The following is a 16,130-nucleotide window of genomic DNA, read 5'->3' as shown; positions in this document are numbered from 1 at the left end:
TAGAGCACGGTCCCGTTCAGAGCTTGGCTGTAGTCCAGAGTGCTCACAGCAGGACAGACGAAAGGGTGTCTCTGCTACAGCCAGGGTAGCTTGGACGTGGAACCCCGCGACTCCACGTTCTCTGTGCTCTCGAGTGGCTTCTGGAGTGCGTCAAGAAGACGGGCTGAGCCCACCCGGGAGCAAACCGTCACCAAAATGGCACCGGAACCCTCCTGCGGCCGGCAGCCAGCCTGGGCCAAACTTGTTGCGCCTTGAGTTGATCCTAGCTAAAACCAGTTTGTCACAAACAAAAGACACCTCTGCAAATATCAACGGGACTAAGATTTAAGTACAAAATGGCTTAAGGTGAAATCTGCAGCTCTGTTTTAGCCTTGGTCATTGGCTTCATCCCTTCTGTTGTGCAAAGCCTCTGACTGGTCTGGATTGTGCCCATTTTGGATTTGCTGGAGGTTCAGGGGAAGGGGTATCTTGATTAAAGATCACTTGGGAATGTGGAGTTCAACACATCTAGATATTTAAAGATAAGTCCGTGTTTGCTCAAGGCCAACCCAGAGCTTTACTCCTCTTCTGTCCACTGGCCGCTAGCCACGTGGCCATTAATGCGGTTGGAGCCGTTACTGGAAGTGCTGCAGACTCCTTTTGTGCTGTTGGAAGTCACATCCTCCTCTTCAGAGCTGCTCTCTACGTCACTGCGGTCATCTTTTGATACCTAAACATTTCAAATGAAATTTTGTAGTGGAAAGGGGGGGAAGGGAAATCGAAAAAATCATAGAAAACAGTAGTTAGAAGGTTGTGCCTGTGCTTCAGTCAGCTACATTCACTTTCTACGTTTGATCCCCAAATCACTTCAAACTCACAAGGAAGAGCCTGTCATCACATAGAGAATGCAATACAGGCACCGCAAATGATAATTTGCAAATACCAGTTCTTTTTTCAAATACTCTGTACATCTGTGACAGCGCTACGCCTTTTTTTTTGCCCTCACCAGATCAGAGGACACTTTGGTTGGTCTTGTCTTCCAAAAGCTACATTTCAGATTGGTTAATTGCAGCTTTTCCCAACAACAAATTTGTTTTGGATCAAAAAAACTACTCACGCCATAACCACCAGTGGCTATGATGACAACAGAACAGGTATATATCAGTTTTAGAGAGAACACTTTGTCCTCCAGGGAGTGGCTTTGATATTTTAAAGATTAACCAGCTATATTTATCACTTTGCTGTTTGCACAAAGTGCCTCCCATTTTCACAGCTTGTGGTTCATACATGAGAACTCATTTCTGAGCAAAAGCCTGGCTGGACTGCGGGCTGGCGAACAACGCCAGCTGTCTCACCCATTTGGGATCAGAAGGAGCATCTCAGCCCCGAGGTCTAGACCTGCTTTTCGGAGTTAGGCCTTTAGTTAAAGGCCGACTGCAAACCCAGCTCAATTTGGTCTGTAGGTAGGAGTTTGAAGCCGCTGCCGGCTGCTCCCGGTGCCGCGGGAGGGCACTGCACCGGCGCGGCAGAGCCAACCACACTGGAGGTGAAGGGAAGAGATGCCGAGCCTGGCCCCAACTGCAAACAAGCTCCTTGGCCGGTGGCCGAGTGCCAGAGTCATAAACTCACCAGAGCCGAGCAGCGACTGTGTGAACGGCCTCCAAAGCAGGCTCTCCACACTTCTGCCTCCGCAACTAATAGCCCTCATTTACTTAATGGGCAAGCTCTCTGCAGTGAGCACCTTTCCACGTATTCCAGGGTTTCATTCTACTGTTTGCTTTGAGTTGGGGTTAAGGCTTTCAAACAGCACCAGACAGGAAGTTTTTGAACTCAAGTGAAGATCTGGCTGAAAGCCAGGTAAAGTTAATGATCTCCAGGATTGGTTTTGATGGGTTTGTTGGATGTCCTGGCTTTTGTTTGTTGCTAGAGCTTTTGATATCTTTCCCCACTCTCCTGCTATGCTGGAAGTTCAAAGGGTCAGTGGAAGGAAGCAGAAATCCCTTGAAATTTTTCCCTTTGTTTGGGGGACAAGTGACTGTTCTACTCCTTTTTGCAAAAAAAGCACTGCATTTCTCCTCTCCTCTTCCACTCAGCACAGTAGTAATGAGCACTAAAGACAGGTATCAGTCTCTGTGGGTGTATAAAAGCAGAAAGGTGAAGGTCATGCAGCCAGCAGATAAGAAAAAACCCCAGGACACTGCTTTTCTCTTCCAAAAAAGCTGCTTTTCTAGCACAGTCAGAACCATCATTGTATCAACCAGGAGAGAAACATCTTAAGAGAAGGCACCAGCCATCTGAAGCCCCAAGACCACAGCGCTGCTTTTGTCACACAGATGTGTTTCAGCGAACAAACAGGAGCACAGATCACACTTACATGTGCAAAGGATGAAACTGTCCAGCTCCAATCTGGCATAGAGAAAAGGAGAAAAGAATGAAGAGGACAGAGCTTAGAGTCCTTTCTCTGGCTAGGTCACCTGGACAGGAGACAACCAAGGAAAAAGAAAAAAAGATGTAGACTTCAGGATACAGAAACAGCTGCAGAGATGGAAAATGAGATATTTGCAGTAGCAGCTGTGGGGAACAGATAAAAAGATCGTGTGCATACTCTGAAACATGCCTTCCCCTGCCAAGCACTGCACAGACAATTACGATATAACAATTTTTCAAGGTTACGTTCCATGGGTAGGGGCAAGCTAGGAAGTCAAACACAAAATGAAGCAGTGATAAGAAAAACTCAGATCAGAATATCAAATATCTGACTAAAAAAAAAAAAAAAAATCAAAAAAAGAGAACAAAACCCAAAACCAAACTAAAAAGCAGCATTTGTGCTACAAAATCAGCTGTCGCTCACTGGTAGCTGCAGAGGAAGTGGCTTTTGCTGAGTAGGCCGGGTGTCAAATTAGTTCCTACACTGGCTTGCCCTGTCTGATGCTACTTCAGTTGAACTATGCCTTTTCTGCTCGGCAACTGAGGTTGCAGCCAGAAGTCAACACTGATCACTCATACGGCAGCATCTGTTGCCAGCTGGCTGCTGTAGTTCCACCTTCCCTCTCTCTAGAACTCCCAATACAAATTAAAATTCGAATACTCAGGACTGAAGTTAGACTGCACCCTGTTAGCCTGGTGACAACCAGAAAGTCCACTGCATTTCCAATCACCTTTTCTCCTCTGCTGCACGCTGCAGCTCAGTGCCTGTCTGTGCCGACAGCCAGAAGCCCGTGTTAATGCTGATGGGTGGAAGAGGCACAACTCTCGTCATCCCAAGAATCGCTGAAGTCAGAACGTTGGGAAACATCTTGTACCAGTGTTCAAAAGAGAGCCTGCTACTACATTACACTCCCGAGCACGTAACACATCTCTCACCATCACCATTATTACAACATGTGAAGGTACTGGAGAATGGTGGTATTTCCTTGCACGACCAGAACAGGGGAAAGCATCTCTGCTTTTGTATACACCTGAAACTCGCATCTGCAGAGCAGCCAGCGTTCAAAAAGCACTGTTCTACAAAGCACTCCTGATGCAAATCCCTTGAGAACCAACGGGTACCAGCCCTCGCTGAAGGGCTTTGTTTCTCATGATTGCTTAATAGGGCTTGTAGGGAAGAGGACCCAGAGAAGTCGCCAGCAATCTTACCTTTCCCCGCATGAAGGCCTTGTAGGCAGTGCGAATGATGAGATAAGACCAGATGATATGCAAGATCTGCAAGGTTACCAAAAGCCCATTGAAGAGCCACCATGAAGGATAAGGACCAATCAACTCCCAGCTTTCAAATAGGGTTGTATTCAAAATCCTAAAAGAGATCCAGAAACACGTCACAGATCGGCTGTGCTGGCAGCACGGCTTCCAGCTCTAAATTAAGGTGACTGGCCAGATGCACAACAGTTTGTATCTCATCTGAGCATCTGTCGCATCGCTTCCGTCAGAGTGGCGACGCAGCCCGTCGCTGGCCAGAGACAGGAGAAAGGCTGAAGCTAATTAGAAACATTTGAACTGCACAACAAACGGGAGAAGATGCGAACATTCTGCAATTTGGTTACACATGCAGGCCTGCTGCCAATTTCCCTCTCAAACACATGAGCATTTATAATAACTTTACAGGAAGTGATGTCAAGCTGCACTGGTCATCAAAACAACTGAACACACTCACACTTGGGCAGTCTTCACTCATATTTAAAGACCAGGAAGGAATTTTGTTCCCAGTGGGCCTCCTTCCCTGTGGGCTATTCTCTTCACTTGGATTTTTATAGATTTCTCCTGCCAAGCTGGCGGACTGGGAACCGCTTTATGGACAAAGCTTTGTGCTTTCTTTCATTACTGCTTTGCTGTTCTTGTCGCCGGGAGTTATTGCCAATACTTAAGTAATTTAATAAACACTTTAGGTTTTATGAAGTAGAGAGGTATGGAGAGACCCTTTTAAAGACATCGTTTATTTCACATAGCTTTTAAGGTTTCACAAAAAAACCAAGCCTTTCAAAGAAAAACCAAAGTCCCCCAAAATGCAGCTAGAGAAGCCAGTTTATAGAGGAATTAAGTGCAATTTCAGAGATCTGTTGATGTTTTATACACTAATTAGGGAAGGGAATATATGTCAACTAGCATAGGGCCTAAAATACCACTGCAAGCTTGTCAGATTTCTCTACAAAGTTGAGGAATTACATTACAGCCAGTGGAAAATACATTAAAGATTTACAGGACTGCTGAGCAAAAGCATGATGCAAAAGCATCACCTCGTGACAGACAACAGCAATAAAAACAACGACAACTCTCTCATCTCTCACTGGACAGAGGCTACGAAGACACAGAAATTAAAGCTCTTCCTTATCCAGACTCCTTTGATGCATTTACTGGAAAACAAGCAAGAGCTTTAATTGCACCCTTGATAGCAAAACGTAAGCGTTGTTTCTGCCTGCTGTCAAGGCACCTAAAAGAATGGGAATGCCAGCTGTCCGTCATCTCGGAAATAAATATATGCAGTAAATCAGAAATAAACTGAGTAATTATCGGACAACCTGAAATTTTCACCAGTGTCTTTGGAAAGAAACAAGAAGTTGGTAACAGCTCATCAACAGAAGAACCTTGCCAAGCCTGACCTACTGAGGCAAGAGGGAATCTCATTACAGGATGATTAGCCCTAAGGCATTTAGCCAGGGTTTTACCTCCCAAGAAACTTAAGACCTATTTCAGGCTCCAAACTGTCACGACACAAGGCTAGGACACAAGTGTCATAAGAATCAGAAACTGCACTGATGACTAAGCCAGACGCCAGACAAAAAAAAAAAAAAATCCAATTTAGCCCAAGAGGCTCTGCCTCATTTGTAACTATTTCCAAAAGTTCTTAAGAGAAGCAAACAAGCCTTCAAGTCAGGGCAGATATGGGCTGACTTGGCTCCAGCTAATAAGCACTGTCATCACTTTGCAGCAAGAGGAGAGGGGCCAGCTGTGCATTAGGATTCGAGTCACTTCTCACACTCGCTCAGCTGACTGCTGAGAGGTTTCTTCATGAGCCTCTTTGAACATACTTGCTCCAAACTTGGGTCGTCTGCCTTGAGGGACAGGCTGGAGTGCTTGCAAGAAGTCTAAATACAAAGGCATTGCTTAAAGGATTGAAAGAATACACAAGACTTTACAGCTCAAGGTACTTACCAGAAAGGATAAATGCCCAACCGTGTAACAATGAATACGACACCAAAGAGCATGAAGAAAGCATCACATAGACGTTGGTACTTGGCATAATTGGCTAGCTTTGCAGCCTGAAAGAGACAAGAAACATGAGAATATTATTCCCTTTGTGCGCTCATGTAATTACCAGGCTGCAGAGCTTCAAAAACCCTCAAGCCATCACATTTGTAAGGAGTTTTGGAACATTTAGGGATTATTCTCAGCACTAAAGCAGTTATGAGGAAAAGCTGACAAGGCAGGATCAGCAGCACAAGTTTTACGGCATATTTAATGCACTTTATCAAGAACAGGAAAGGCAGCTTGCTTCCCTGAGACCATGCTAGCACTGGGTACGCAAAGATTTGGAAGGAAACTCACCTCTAAAAGAAAATCTGATGCATCGTGGAGGCACAGCACCAGAGTTCCAACCCGCACCATATTATTCATATAAGAGAATGTAATGAGTCCAATTGTAGCCAAATGATGGACAAACATGATCAGGAAGTCCTGGAAACAGGAAAAAAAACCCCAGAATGAAGACTCTTAGGCTGTCAAACAAATACAAAGGTTTGGAATAGAGCCACAGACCTGACTAACTGGGCATTAATTCAGTTCAGACTCTGACTCCACTTAATACAGAGCACAGCTCATCACACAACATCAACCATCGTCTCAAAAAGTTCCAGAAAGGTGTCTCACAACATTTGTGCTCCTGTGAAGTCAGAACTCTGCAAACACAGGCACAGCAGAGTCTCTCTGGCAAGGTATAGCTAAGTATGCTTGCAGACCCCGCTGAAAAGATTGACAGGACATGATAGCCCCCTTATTTGGGGTTTACAGTCATATGGCTAGTCCTTTCAGCTCTTGGCATAAATTTGAAGTACACTGCTGTCACTGTTGTCAAGTGAGCAAAAGCGGGCAGAAAGCACAAGATAATCCAACAGCTACAACCAGGCTACTTCGTTAAGAAAATGTTTACAATGCACATACACTCAGGGCTGTTTTCCAGTTTAGCCCCCTGGGGACAACACTTCCACATCGATGTACCTCGCTGTGCTTGCAGTGGGGAATGTAATCCACTTTAATGAAGCCAGAGTGCAAAATTAACCATTATAAACAATATCACAGATGCTGTTAATCACTCCCTTTCTGCAGCTCCTAGTGCCTCACCTGCTAATACTTCAGTACAGAAAAGAAATCCCGGGAAAACTTTTCTTTCTGAACAGTCAGTGCAAGAATTGGGATAATTTGCTACTTTGCAGTTTGTATAACAGAAACAATAAACCATAATTTACTGTGGACTGTTTTCCAACAGTAACAATAAGCCAAATCTCAGGATGCAGCACAGCGGAATTAGATTCCGGCAATCACGACCAGTCATCACTCCTGTTACACACACAGATGAAAAAATTCTTTCAAAAAACCCTATTTATGATGGCTTTAGCGTTCACCATTTTCTCACCCAGCTCAGCAAGGTACTCCTTTGAGCATCTCATTGTCGTGTTTTCTTGCAAGCCTTCTAATTAAATCTATTTTTAAATGGCAATTTGATAAGGGAGGTACTGAGTGACTGTTCTTTCCCCTGGAAGGTGAAAGGGACTCTCAAGGATATACCAGGTTGCTCCTCCCTTCTCCACAGGGCCGGGTAGTGATTATAGAAGGGGGCAGGCTACACACAAAGGCGTGAACGAGGAAGAAAATACAGTTATTACTATACTTTAGCTTTACTGGCCAGGCCCACTCCCATTTTTTACTAGACCTATCTGTTTAGCAAAGTGTTTTTAGTGTGATTCTGGTTAATCTCACCTTCCGTTTAATGTCTGTAAACTGAGAAAACATGAGAGACCAATAGAAGGCCAGCTCCAAGATATAGTAATAATAAAGCCTGGATGTTAGAGGCTGGAAAACAAAGACAGCACAGTTAGAAGACAAAGTACTTTCAAATTTACATTAAAATCCACTTTTTCCTTCCCATGCTACTCTGTTCCTCCAGAGTGCTGGGACGTAAGCTAAAAGACCCCAGGGAAAAATGAGAAGCACTCAACTCTACCAACTTTCAATCTGCTACTATTAACAAAAAATAAAATTGTGCAAAAAGTTGGTATTCAGTGTTTATCTCCTACCTGAAAAGGGTAGTTGTACCAGCACTGTCGTGTGTCCCAAAACCAGGGTGCCTAAAGGGAGAAAGGTAAGTTATTATTCTGTTTCTTTTCTTCCCTATCATCTAAGGCAGTACTGTTTCACTGAAATTTTATCTTGATTCTACTACTCAAGCTAAATTTATTGTAAAGCATCCTAGTGATTTAAAAATATTCTTTCTGCAGTCAAAGACAACTAATACTGCAATGGAAATTCGGTCCCCAGCAGCTCAAATAAGGGAACATAAAGATCACCACCACTAAACGCCCCCTCGTTTTAAGCTGGTGCAAGCACTGAAGGAGTAACACAGATTGTGAAATTCCCAAATTCCAGCAGGACAGCCACAGCCCAGCCAAATGCCACAAAAAACAACAGGGTGGGGGTAACAGACCAACTCACCGTCCAGAGAAACCTGATTCCATAAAAAAATATACTTAAATAAAATGTAAATCTCCACCTGGAAAAAAAAAAGCAAAGATCGATTTTATGAAACAGAAATAGCTTCTGGTTCACATTTGTTAACACAAACTAGAACAACTGTGAAACAACCCCATTCTGACACCTGAAAAGCTTTCACCCACCAAACGGTAACCCTTCACTTGTAAACATTTCAGGAAAAGATAAACCTATTTGTTTTCACACCACACAGGGTTTTGCATCAACAGTCAAGTTGGAAATAAAGTTCAGAATGAACATGCCTCGTTCATATGCTTTAACAAACAACAAGACAACATGTCATTGTTATCCAGAAGGTATCCTAATATAAGTATTTGTCCCTCTTACCTTGTGGCTTTGAGTAGACAAAACCATACTGGGGGGAAGAATTAATATGAAGGAAGTTACTGGAAAGGAAAGAAACCAGCACAGAAGAAATAACAAGTCAGGAAAAAATATTCAGATGCTACTCCACTAACAGAGGTAACTGCAAACATTCAGAAAGACACAAAGAACAAAAGAATGAAAAGAACAGGAAACCAAGAAGTGTCTGGATAAAAGTATAAGCACCATTGTGTAAGCCTGAAGGTCACTGTGTCTGGGAACAAACGCTGATGTACAACATCACCGTGCAGGCAGCACACTCCTCTCGAGTCTAATTACTGGAGCTGTGCACGTGCACACGGACACGCGTGCACCCTGAGGTGCCGTCTGCATCAAGAACCTGGCCCTGCTGCTCACAGCTGGCAGGAGTAACTCCCGTCCATGTGTTCTGGTCTCTCACGCACATATACAAAATAGTTTAGAACACCGAATTCTAAAAATCCCTCCTAACTTCTTTCATGAGAATTTATCTTCCCCTAGCCAACCCCAAGACCCTAGTTTAAAGGAGCAGCTGACCACAGGTTGAGTTAGAAAAGAGAACATACAGCCGGAGCTTTAACATGAAGCCACATCTTGGCCTCTGCACAAACATACATGCTCTCACAAAATTTAGTGAGGGTGGTGGGTTTGTCCTGGTTCCTCCGATGACGAAACCAGCGCTGGATCTTTCGAACATCCCAGTCTAGCTGCTTTGACAAGCCTTCTAACCTTTTTCCATCTGGAGACTGAAGGAAAATGAAACAAGTGTCATTTCTCCTACTTCTCAACCTATTTTCAGTCTGAGATCCCCTCTGTACTACGCTAGAAATGACGCACAGATAAAAAAACCCACACACTAGGAAGGCTCTATGTGTAGGTTAGAAGCAGGAGCCCATTGCCACAAACATTCACTCCAGTTTAACCTCACGAGCCACTAATTAGTTAATTATTCAGAATGCTTTTGGATTAACATTTCCTCATCTATTTCATCGCTTGACAGTGCATTATGACAAAGAACGCAATTCTTCTGTTTCTTAATTTGGAGGGAGGAGCTTCTCAAAGGTCCTGTCCTACCTGTTAAAACTTGCACATCAGTTCACACAGTTCAGACCTCAGGAACACCAAAGCTGAATACATTTAAGGGTTGCTACTCACTGCAAGTTTAGGGAAATTTTCAAATAAGAGCTAGTTTAACACACTCGATATTTGTTTCCAAAAAGGCATCACAGAGACAATGTTATTTCCAGCACTAAAGTTTTAGAAATAAAACTAAATTTGAAAACTGAAATAACTGCACGACAAGGAATATATCACAGCTCTCTGACTGGGAACTCTACTGGCAGTATGTCTGAATAAAGACATAAACGGATTTACAAGAGACATAGTGAACAAAACCTGATAACTACCTCTAAAATGGCCCAGTGGTGAGATAAGCCACGCTAGTTTCAGACTAGCGTCCTTTTAACAAGCTCTGCCAGAGAGCTCTTACAACTGAAAGATGATAAGCACATTTTACTACTTAAGTTACATACAAACCCAAAAAACTATGCAGCATGCTGATTTAATAAAGAGTCATCAGACCATTCCACTGAAAAGCAAAATCTGTCATTTGATTTTCAGTATTTAGATCATGACTTCCTTTGTAATTCCATCACAACCATCTCTCTCCGCACTTTACCTGAATTTAATGGTTCGGGCTACCTGACACTTCTGCGCTGGAAGTGAACCTGCCTCAAAGGACAATTTTACAGAACTCCGACTTCAGAACAGCAATGAAATCTTTCCCGTGCATCAGTGCCACCCCACATTCCGGTTCTTCACGTCTAGCAGCAGGCACAAGCATACTGGTGCTGTTAAACGTGGCTCTGTTTTCAACAGCTAGATAAATCTTTCACAGCGTACGTCCTCATGGGTTTCCTAAACATTAATTTCAAGGACATATCCTACATAAAAGTCCTCTCCACAAACGCCATCGAATCAGAGGGATTTTTCAGTTCCCATGTCATTCCAAGTATCTCAAAACTGCAATGTTCCCACAAGGTGGGTTTTGGCAAGGTTTTTTTAGAATTTCCCTTCCATGCACTAAGTGCTTTATCTGCTTCACTCAGAATGAAGTTCAGCATCACCAAATCTGACCATAAAACCTTCCATTTCATTATCTTTAATGAAAATCTATCAGGCTGCCTGTGTGGATCCTGCTGTCCACATTCAATTGAGTACAGGGTGGAATTCTGTAATTCTGAAGCGAAGGAGCACTGTCAGCTTAAGTGAAAGAAAGGCCATGAAACAATCCAAAGAAACACCTCCTGTCACCAGTAAATGTCCTACCCTTTATCAGGGCACGCTTTCAATTACCTGAATGCTTTCCTTCAATAACTGACTTCCACCGTGACAGCTGTTGTCCAATTCCACAGTCGATGGCACAAATAAGAGGGAGGTATTCACACAAATGGCCAATAAAAGCAGCAAAGGAACAGACCTCAAGGAAAACAGTAGCGCTTTTCCAATAGAAAGGGAACGATACTGGGAAATTTCTTGTTAAACCAAGAATTACCACCCGCTACAGGAGTTACAGTTTGGACAAAGGCAGCGAACTGAAGAAAGAAGCCTCATATCTTTCTAGAAAAGGAACATTTTTTTAGTCAATAAAAGATTCTTCTGTGCACGAAAGCATGGGTCAGCCTTGAAGAGAATTTACTTTGCTACAAGAAGGACGTGCCAGAGGCAAAGTGAAATAAGAAAGAGCACACTCACTGTGCACGCACACTGGGAAATGCATTGCCCTCAAACTAGAAAAGCGGAAGCAAACTCCACCCCATACTCTTCCCTACAGGTCTCCGTTTCCAGCAGTATTTGAAGCACAACTCACCTTTGTGATGGATGTAAACACTTTTTCTAAAATTGTATTAGGCTGGGCTCTGTGAGGTCCACTGTCTTGAATGCCAAGGTTTATGGCACATGGCTTGGCAATAAACCTGCAAGAGTTCCCAAGAAAGAGCTGGATTAAAACAAGGTATCTATTTCCCTCCTCTGCCTAAATCACGGGGACACCGGCTCGTCACCAGCAGCAAAACATATTCAAAAAGCTTTTGAAGATCTCCACTCATTTTGCTTAAAGAAACTTCCCAGGTGAAGTAATATCTTTTATTGGTCCAAATGGTAAATGCAGATAGCACACGCACTTAAAATGAAAAATTAAATCTTAACACCCTTGGCTTGTAAATGATCAGAACATGTTTCCCTCGGGTGATCATCGTTATGCAGGAATAAAATAATTCACTGATAAGAGTTCTCTGCGAACAGAAACGCTAGAGCCCTCGTAGCCCTACAAAGTGCCTTTTTTCCAGACTGTGCCTCGGTGCCATATAGCTCCGAAAAAAAGGGAAGTTCAAGTGACACAGTTCCTAAAAGACACAGTTTTTTGGGTTGGTTTTTTGAGGAGGGAAAGTAAGACAGAAGAAGTCGCTGGGTCTGAAAGACCCAAGACCTCAGGATCTCACCCAGGCCTGCATGCCCGGCATACTCCCATTTTAGAGCACAGACACTGAAAATAAGCCTGGTTTTGCAGCTAAAATGAAAATACATACCTTCAAAAATTATTAGGTTTTGCAGCACCTTTCTGTCAAAACAGGTAAAAGATTCTAAGAAGAATTTAGGAGAACCACGACACTAAGCGTTTCAGCAGAATTACTCCTAGGAGTACACTGTGAGTACTTCAGTAACACAGAGCTACGTCTGCCTTTAGGAACAGACACAGGCTGTGGGGTTTTCCCCGGAGAAACTACAGATCAGCTCATGACTAATCCTTACAGGAACTCCCCTGCTCTCGGAAAACACTAAACAAGTGATAAACGGTGGCCCCAGGTTTCACTGTTCTGCCCCATTTCTTCATCCGTCCTGTTTAACAGTCACAGCTTAAAAAAAAAAAAAAAAAAAAGGGTGATTTCCTTTTAGCCTGGCTCAAAAGGCTCCCTGCTTCCTCTATTATCTCTACCACCAGCCAGAAATCCTGCTCTGACGTTATGAAACACTTGGCTAGACCCCCATAAAAGTGATAAAAGCGTGTATCTTTATATTCCTCCTTCCTGCAGGATATACATCAAAAACAGCAAAGAAGTACACATGTGCAACTGTGGGATGCCACATATTTTTATTTGATTTTCTGTGATGCAGTGCTTACAGCTCTATTAAAAATAAAATTTAAAAATCCTGGCCCGAAGATAATCAGTTTGGGTCGGTTTCCCCATGTAAGAGAGGAAACCTGAAAAATCTCAAAATCTGCATATTTATCATTCAGGAAAGTCTTTTGTTTTAAGAACAAGCAAAGAGGAGAAGAAATGATCAAGAAAGCTCCCAGTGTTCCATACAAAGTTTTGGCATTATTCTAGAGTTCAAAACCTCTGAAGCATCAAGGAAAGAAGACACAGCATCTCCTCAGGAAAAAAATAAATAAACAAAGATCAGAAACAATTCAATTTGGGGCCTAAAAATTGAAAAAAATAAAACCACACAAAAGAACCAAACAAAAAAAAAACAGAAAAAAAACCCCAAATACAAAAGTCTCAAAACTTGGTATGAAACTACTCCTGAGCAGTCGGCTTCCTTCACTAGCAGATTTAGGGAAAAAATACAGACGTTTCCAGAAATCAAGGAAAAAGTAAAAATCAAGATTAAGCCACAGGCTAGAGCACAGGACCGGAGTTGCTCAGTCAAGCACGCGGGCGACCAAAGAGCAAACCAGAAAACCCGCCAACGCTCCACGGCGCGCGGAAGTGGGGAGACGCTGACACAAGCGGGCACGACAACTGAGGCAGCCCAGGTAGTCTGGCGCGCAGAAACAGGAAGGAAAAAGGATGGCACTGAGGCATTTAATTACTTTTAAGGAAGCCTAACCCAACCTTGCAACCTGAGTAGCTTCTCAGTACTACTGAGGTGTTTTCACCCGGGCCAGGCACGGCTGGCTCCCGAGCCCACGGAACAGCCACGGCCCAACTGTTTCGACCAGCTCCTACCTTGCAGGTGGAATACGAAGTCAATGATCAACCCTGTCGTCACTCAGAAAAATATCAAGATGACATGCTATTTTCTTTAGGTGTCCCTTAAGAAAAACGTGCACTTAAAAGCTTTTTTAAAAAAATGATGTTTGGCCCCAGAATAAGTTTTCACATGCATCAGTTTTACACTGTATCCCACAAAGAAAACATTCTGCATAGCGACAGCAATTAAGCACAAAAAAAACCCTAAAAGCTGCCCAAATAGCAGGATTTCCATTCTTGGTGATATTCAAAACTGAGCAGCACAAGCTCATGAGCAACATGACTTAACTAAAACACTGGCCTTGCTCAGAGGAGAGGACTGGACAAGGTGACCTCCAGAGGTCCCTTTTAATCTAAATTATTTTATGATTCCATGAAAATCTTAACTGCAGCAACAATTTCCAAGGTCAGAGTACTGCCACACCTCCCCAGCAAGGAATTAGCATCACTTAAATACTTATATTACACTTTTCTGATCAGGTATCTGCTCACTGGCTTAAGTCACACATACCAAGCTACCTTTTTCATGCTAGTTATTAAGACAGACTTTTTTTGACTCGTGTTATAACTAAGATTTCTCAGGCATGTTGTAATTCACAAACCCAAACGCAAAATCCTTCTTTATGGAATATTCAAGCTTGTCTGGTGATTCCCTATCACAGTTCTGAAAAGGAAGAACAATCTGCAAAACTGGAAGATTTATGAAGCGTGTGCTCAAAGTAAGAAATTGTCTTCCCATAATCTCTGTTTCACCATGTCACGATTAAACTACCTCATGCCACAACTGTTCCTAATTTTCCATACAGACCTGATGAAGTACCATCTAAAAATCACTTTTTTCTCCTCCTCAGGTTGAGCACAAGCTGCAGATCCTTCCTCAGACCTGTAGAGTAACAAGCACATCTGCTCCTGAAGGGCATTCCAGTGTAATTATAAACATAGCATTTCAGTAACAGGCTCCAGATTTTCACAGATACCTGGGATATATATATTTTTTTTTTTTTGGTATGTGTGCCTGTAGAGGATAAGAAGTGTAAGGAGAAATAACACTAAGTACAAGCAAAAAAAAAAAAACCAACACCATCAAACCTGTGGACAGAAGTCCTTTTTTATCTCGCCTGCACAAAAATCCACCCCCTACCACTCAGTCAAGACTTTACTTTCTCCGTGAGTCTTGCCTCATCGCTATAGTCACACACTTCCCACCGACAGCCAGCCCAACGAATATTTTACTAATTCAATGAAACAAAGGTCAGTTTATAGGGGCATTTACTAACAGAAATGTGTGTCACCCTTGCAAGTGTCAGCGTGACAAAAGCACCTTCTCACACTGAAAATCCACAGCAAAAGGAGAGAGAAAAGACAGAAATTAAGAGAAGCTAAAACAAAAGAGCTGCACAAGTATGTAATTCAAGTTCTGAGTCATCAAGTCTGACTGCCAAATGTGTGTCAAGAAAGAGATTTGACACAATCATCCCCAAAGCCTGAATCAGGGTATACGCACAATGGGATTTTATTAAGACAAATCTGAACTTTTACAATGTGTTCAAAGCATCAGGAGGAAAGAGAAAAGCATTTCTTAAAAATTGTGGGTTTTTACAATAAATAGACTAGAAGACGTCCTGGATGCTGTGCTATGAATGCGTTTTCACTTCAGGATACCACCACTGAGACACACTATAGCAAAGACACAGCTGAAAAAAATGAACAGCCCTCTCCGGCAGGATGTGCTGCATCTTCCCCAACATCTCATACTCCAGAGAAAGAGAATCTTTTGCACTTCTTCCCCAGCCTAAGACACCCGGACTAAACAGGGCTCAGAAAGCGAGGAGGCCTTCCTACAACATCCCTTTTGGGGGTTATTATTCTGTCTCACAACCTCCGTTCCTTGTCTGCTGGCAAGGGTGAAGGCTTGGCCAAGACTATCAGCAGCAGCACTCCAAGCCATGACAAGATTTTGGCACTGCCACATGTGTTCTTGGGTCCTCTGCACTGGTTTGAAGTGCCACAAGTTTTCTGAAGCTTTTCTCTTTTTTTTTTTTGGAGAGCAGAAAGATAAAGTGGAGGAAAAAGGAGCTCTGGAACTCCTCTCCTACTCTGCTGACCTGCTTCATTTTTCTCCACAGTTCACCTATCTTTTCACTTCGCCTCAGTCCCTTCTTATTTCTGAAACCTTAAGAAAAATCACACTTAAAAGAAAACCTATTAAAAAAAAATCGATTCTTACTTGCATTAGTCCTACAGCCCTTTTCATGCTTCCAGATACTTCTGCCCTTTCCATGTAGAAATTTAAGATTCCATCAATCTTTAATGAACTGCTCCAATGGTAACGCAAGGGATCTTGGTCCACCTCACCTAAGAGCTTTCCCAAATAAGCCGCTTTACTAATTAGTATCGATGTCACCCACACAGCCTGCCCTGCGTGTGGCTGTGAGGGACGTACATCACGGAACGGACAAACCTGTGCCCCGCGGAAGCGTTACTATCACCTGTTCAGCGGTGCCGATAAGGAGACGC

The 16,130-nt window shown here is 43.0% G+C and overlaps 1 protein-coding gene across 1 annotated transcript; it reads right to left on the bottom strand.

Annotated features, from left to right (window-relative positions):
* Positions 1-231: 231 nt before the first annotated feature.
* On the bottom strand, positions 232-12,098 carry CERS5 (ceramide synthase 5). Its single transcript, XM_009868134.1, has 10 exons — positions 12,078-12,098; positions 11,447-11,611; positions 9,193-9,323; positions 8,179-8,236; positions 7,764-7,814; positions 7,447-7,539; positions 6,019-6,147; positions 5,626-5,732; positions 3,616-3,772; positions 232-709 (listed from the first exon to the last, which is right to left on the bottom strand). Exons 1-10 carry the CDS (start codon positions 12,096-12,098, stop codon positions 557-559), a joined length of 1,065 nt encoding a protein of 354 aa, XP_009866436.1. The 3' UTR covers positions 232-556.
* Positions 12,099-16,130: the final 4,032 nt, after the last annotated feature.

The sequence above is a fragment of the Apaloderma vittatum genome, unplaced genomic scaffold (genome assembly GCF_000703405.1).
Source record: "Apaloderma vittatum isolate BGI_N311 unplaced genomic scaffold, ASM70340v1 scaffold42254, whole genome shotgun sequence".
NCBI classification, from domain to species: Eukaryota; Metazoa; Chordata; class Aves; order Trogoniformes; family Trogonidae; genus Apaloderma; species Apaloderma vittatum.
This window is presented reverse-complemented; position numbering and strand designations above follow the sequence as displayed.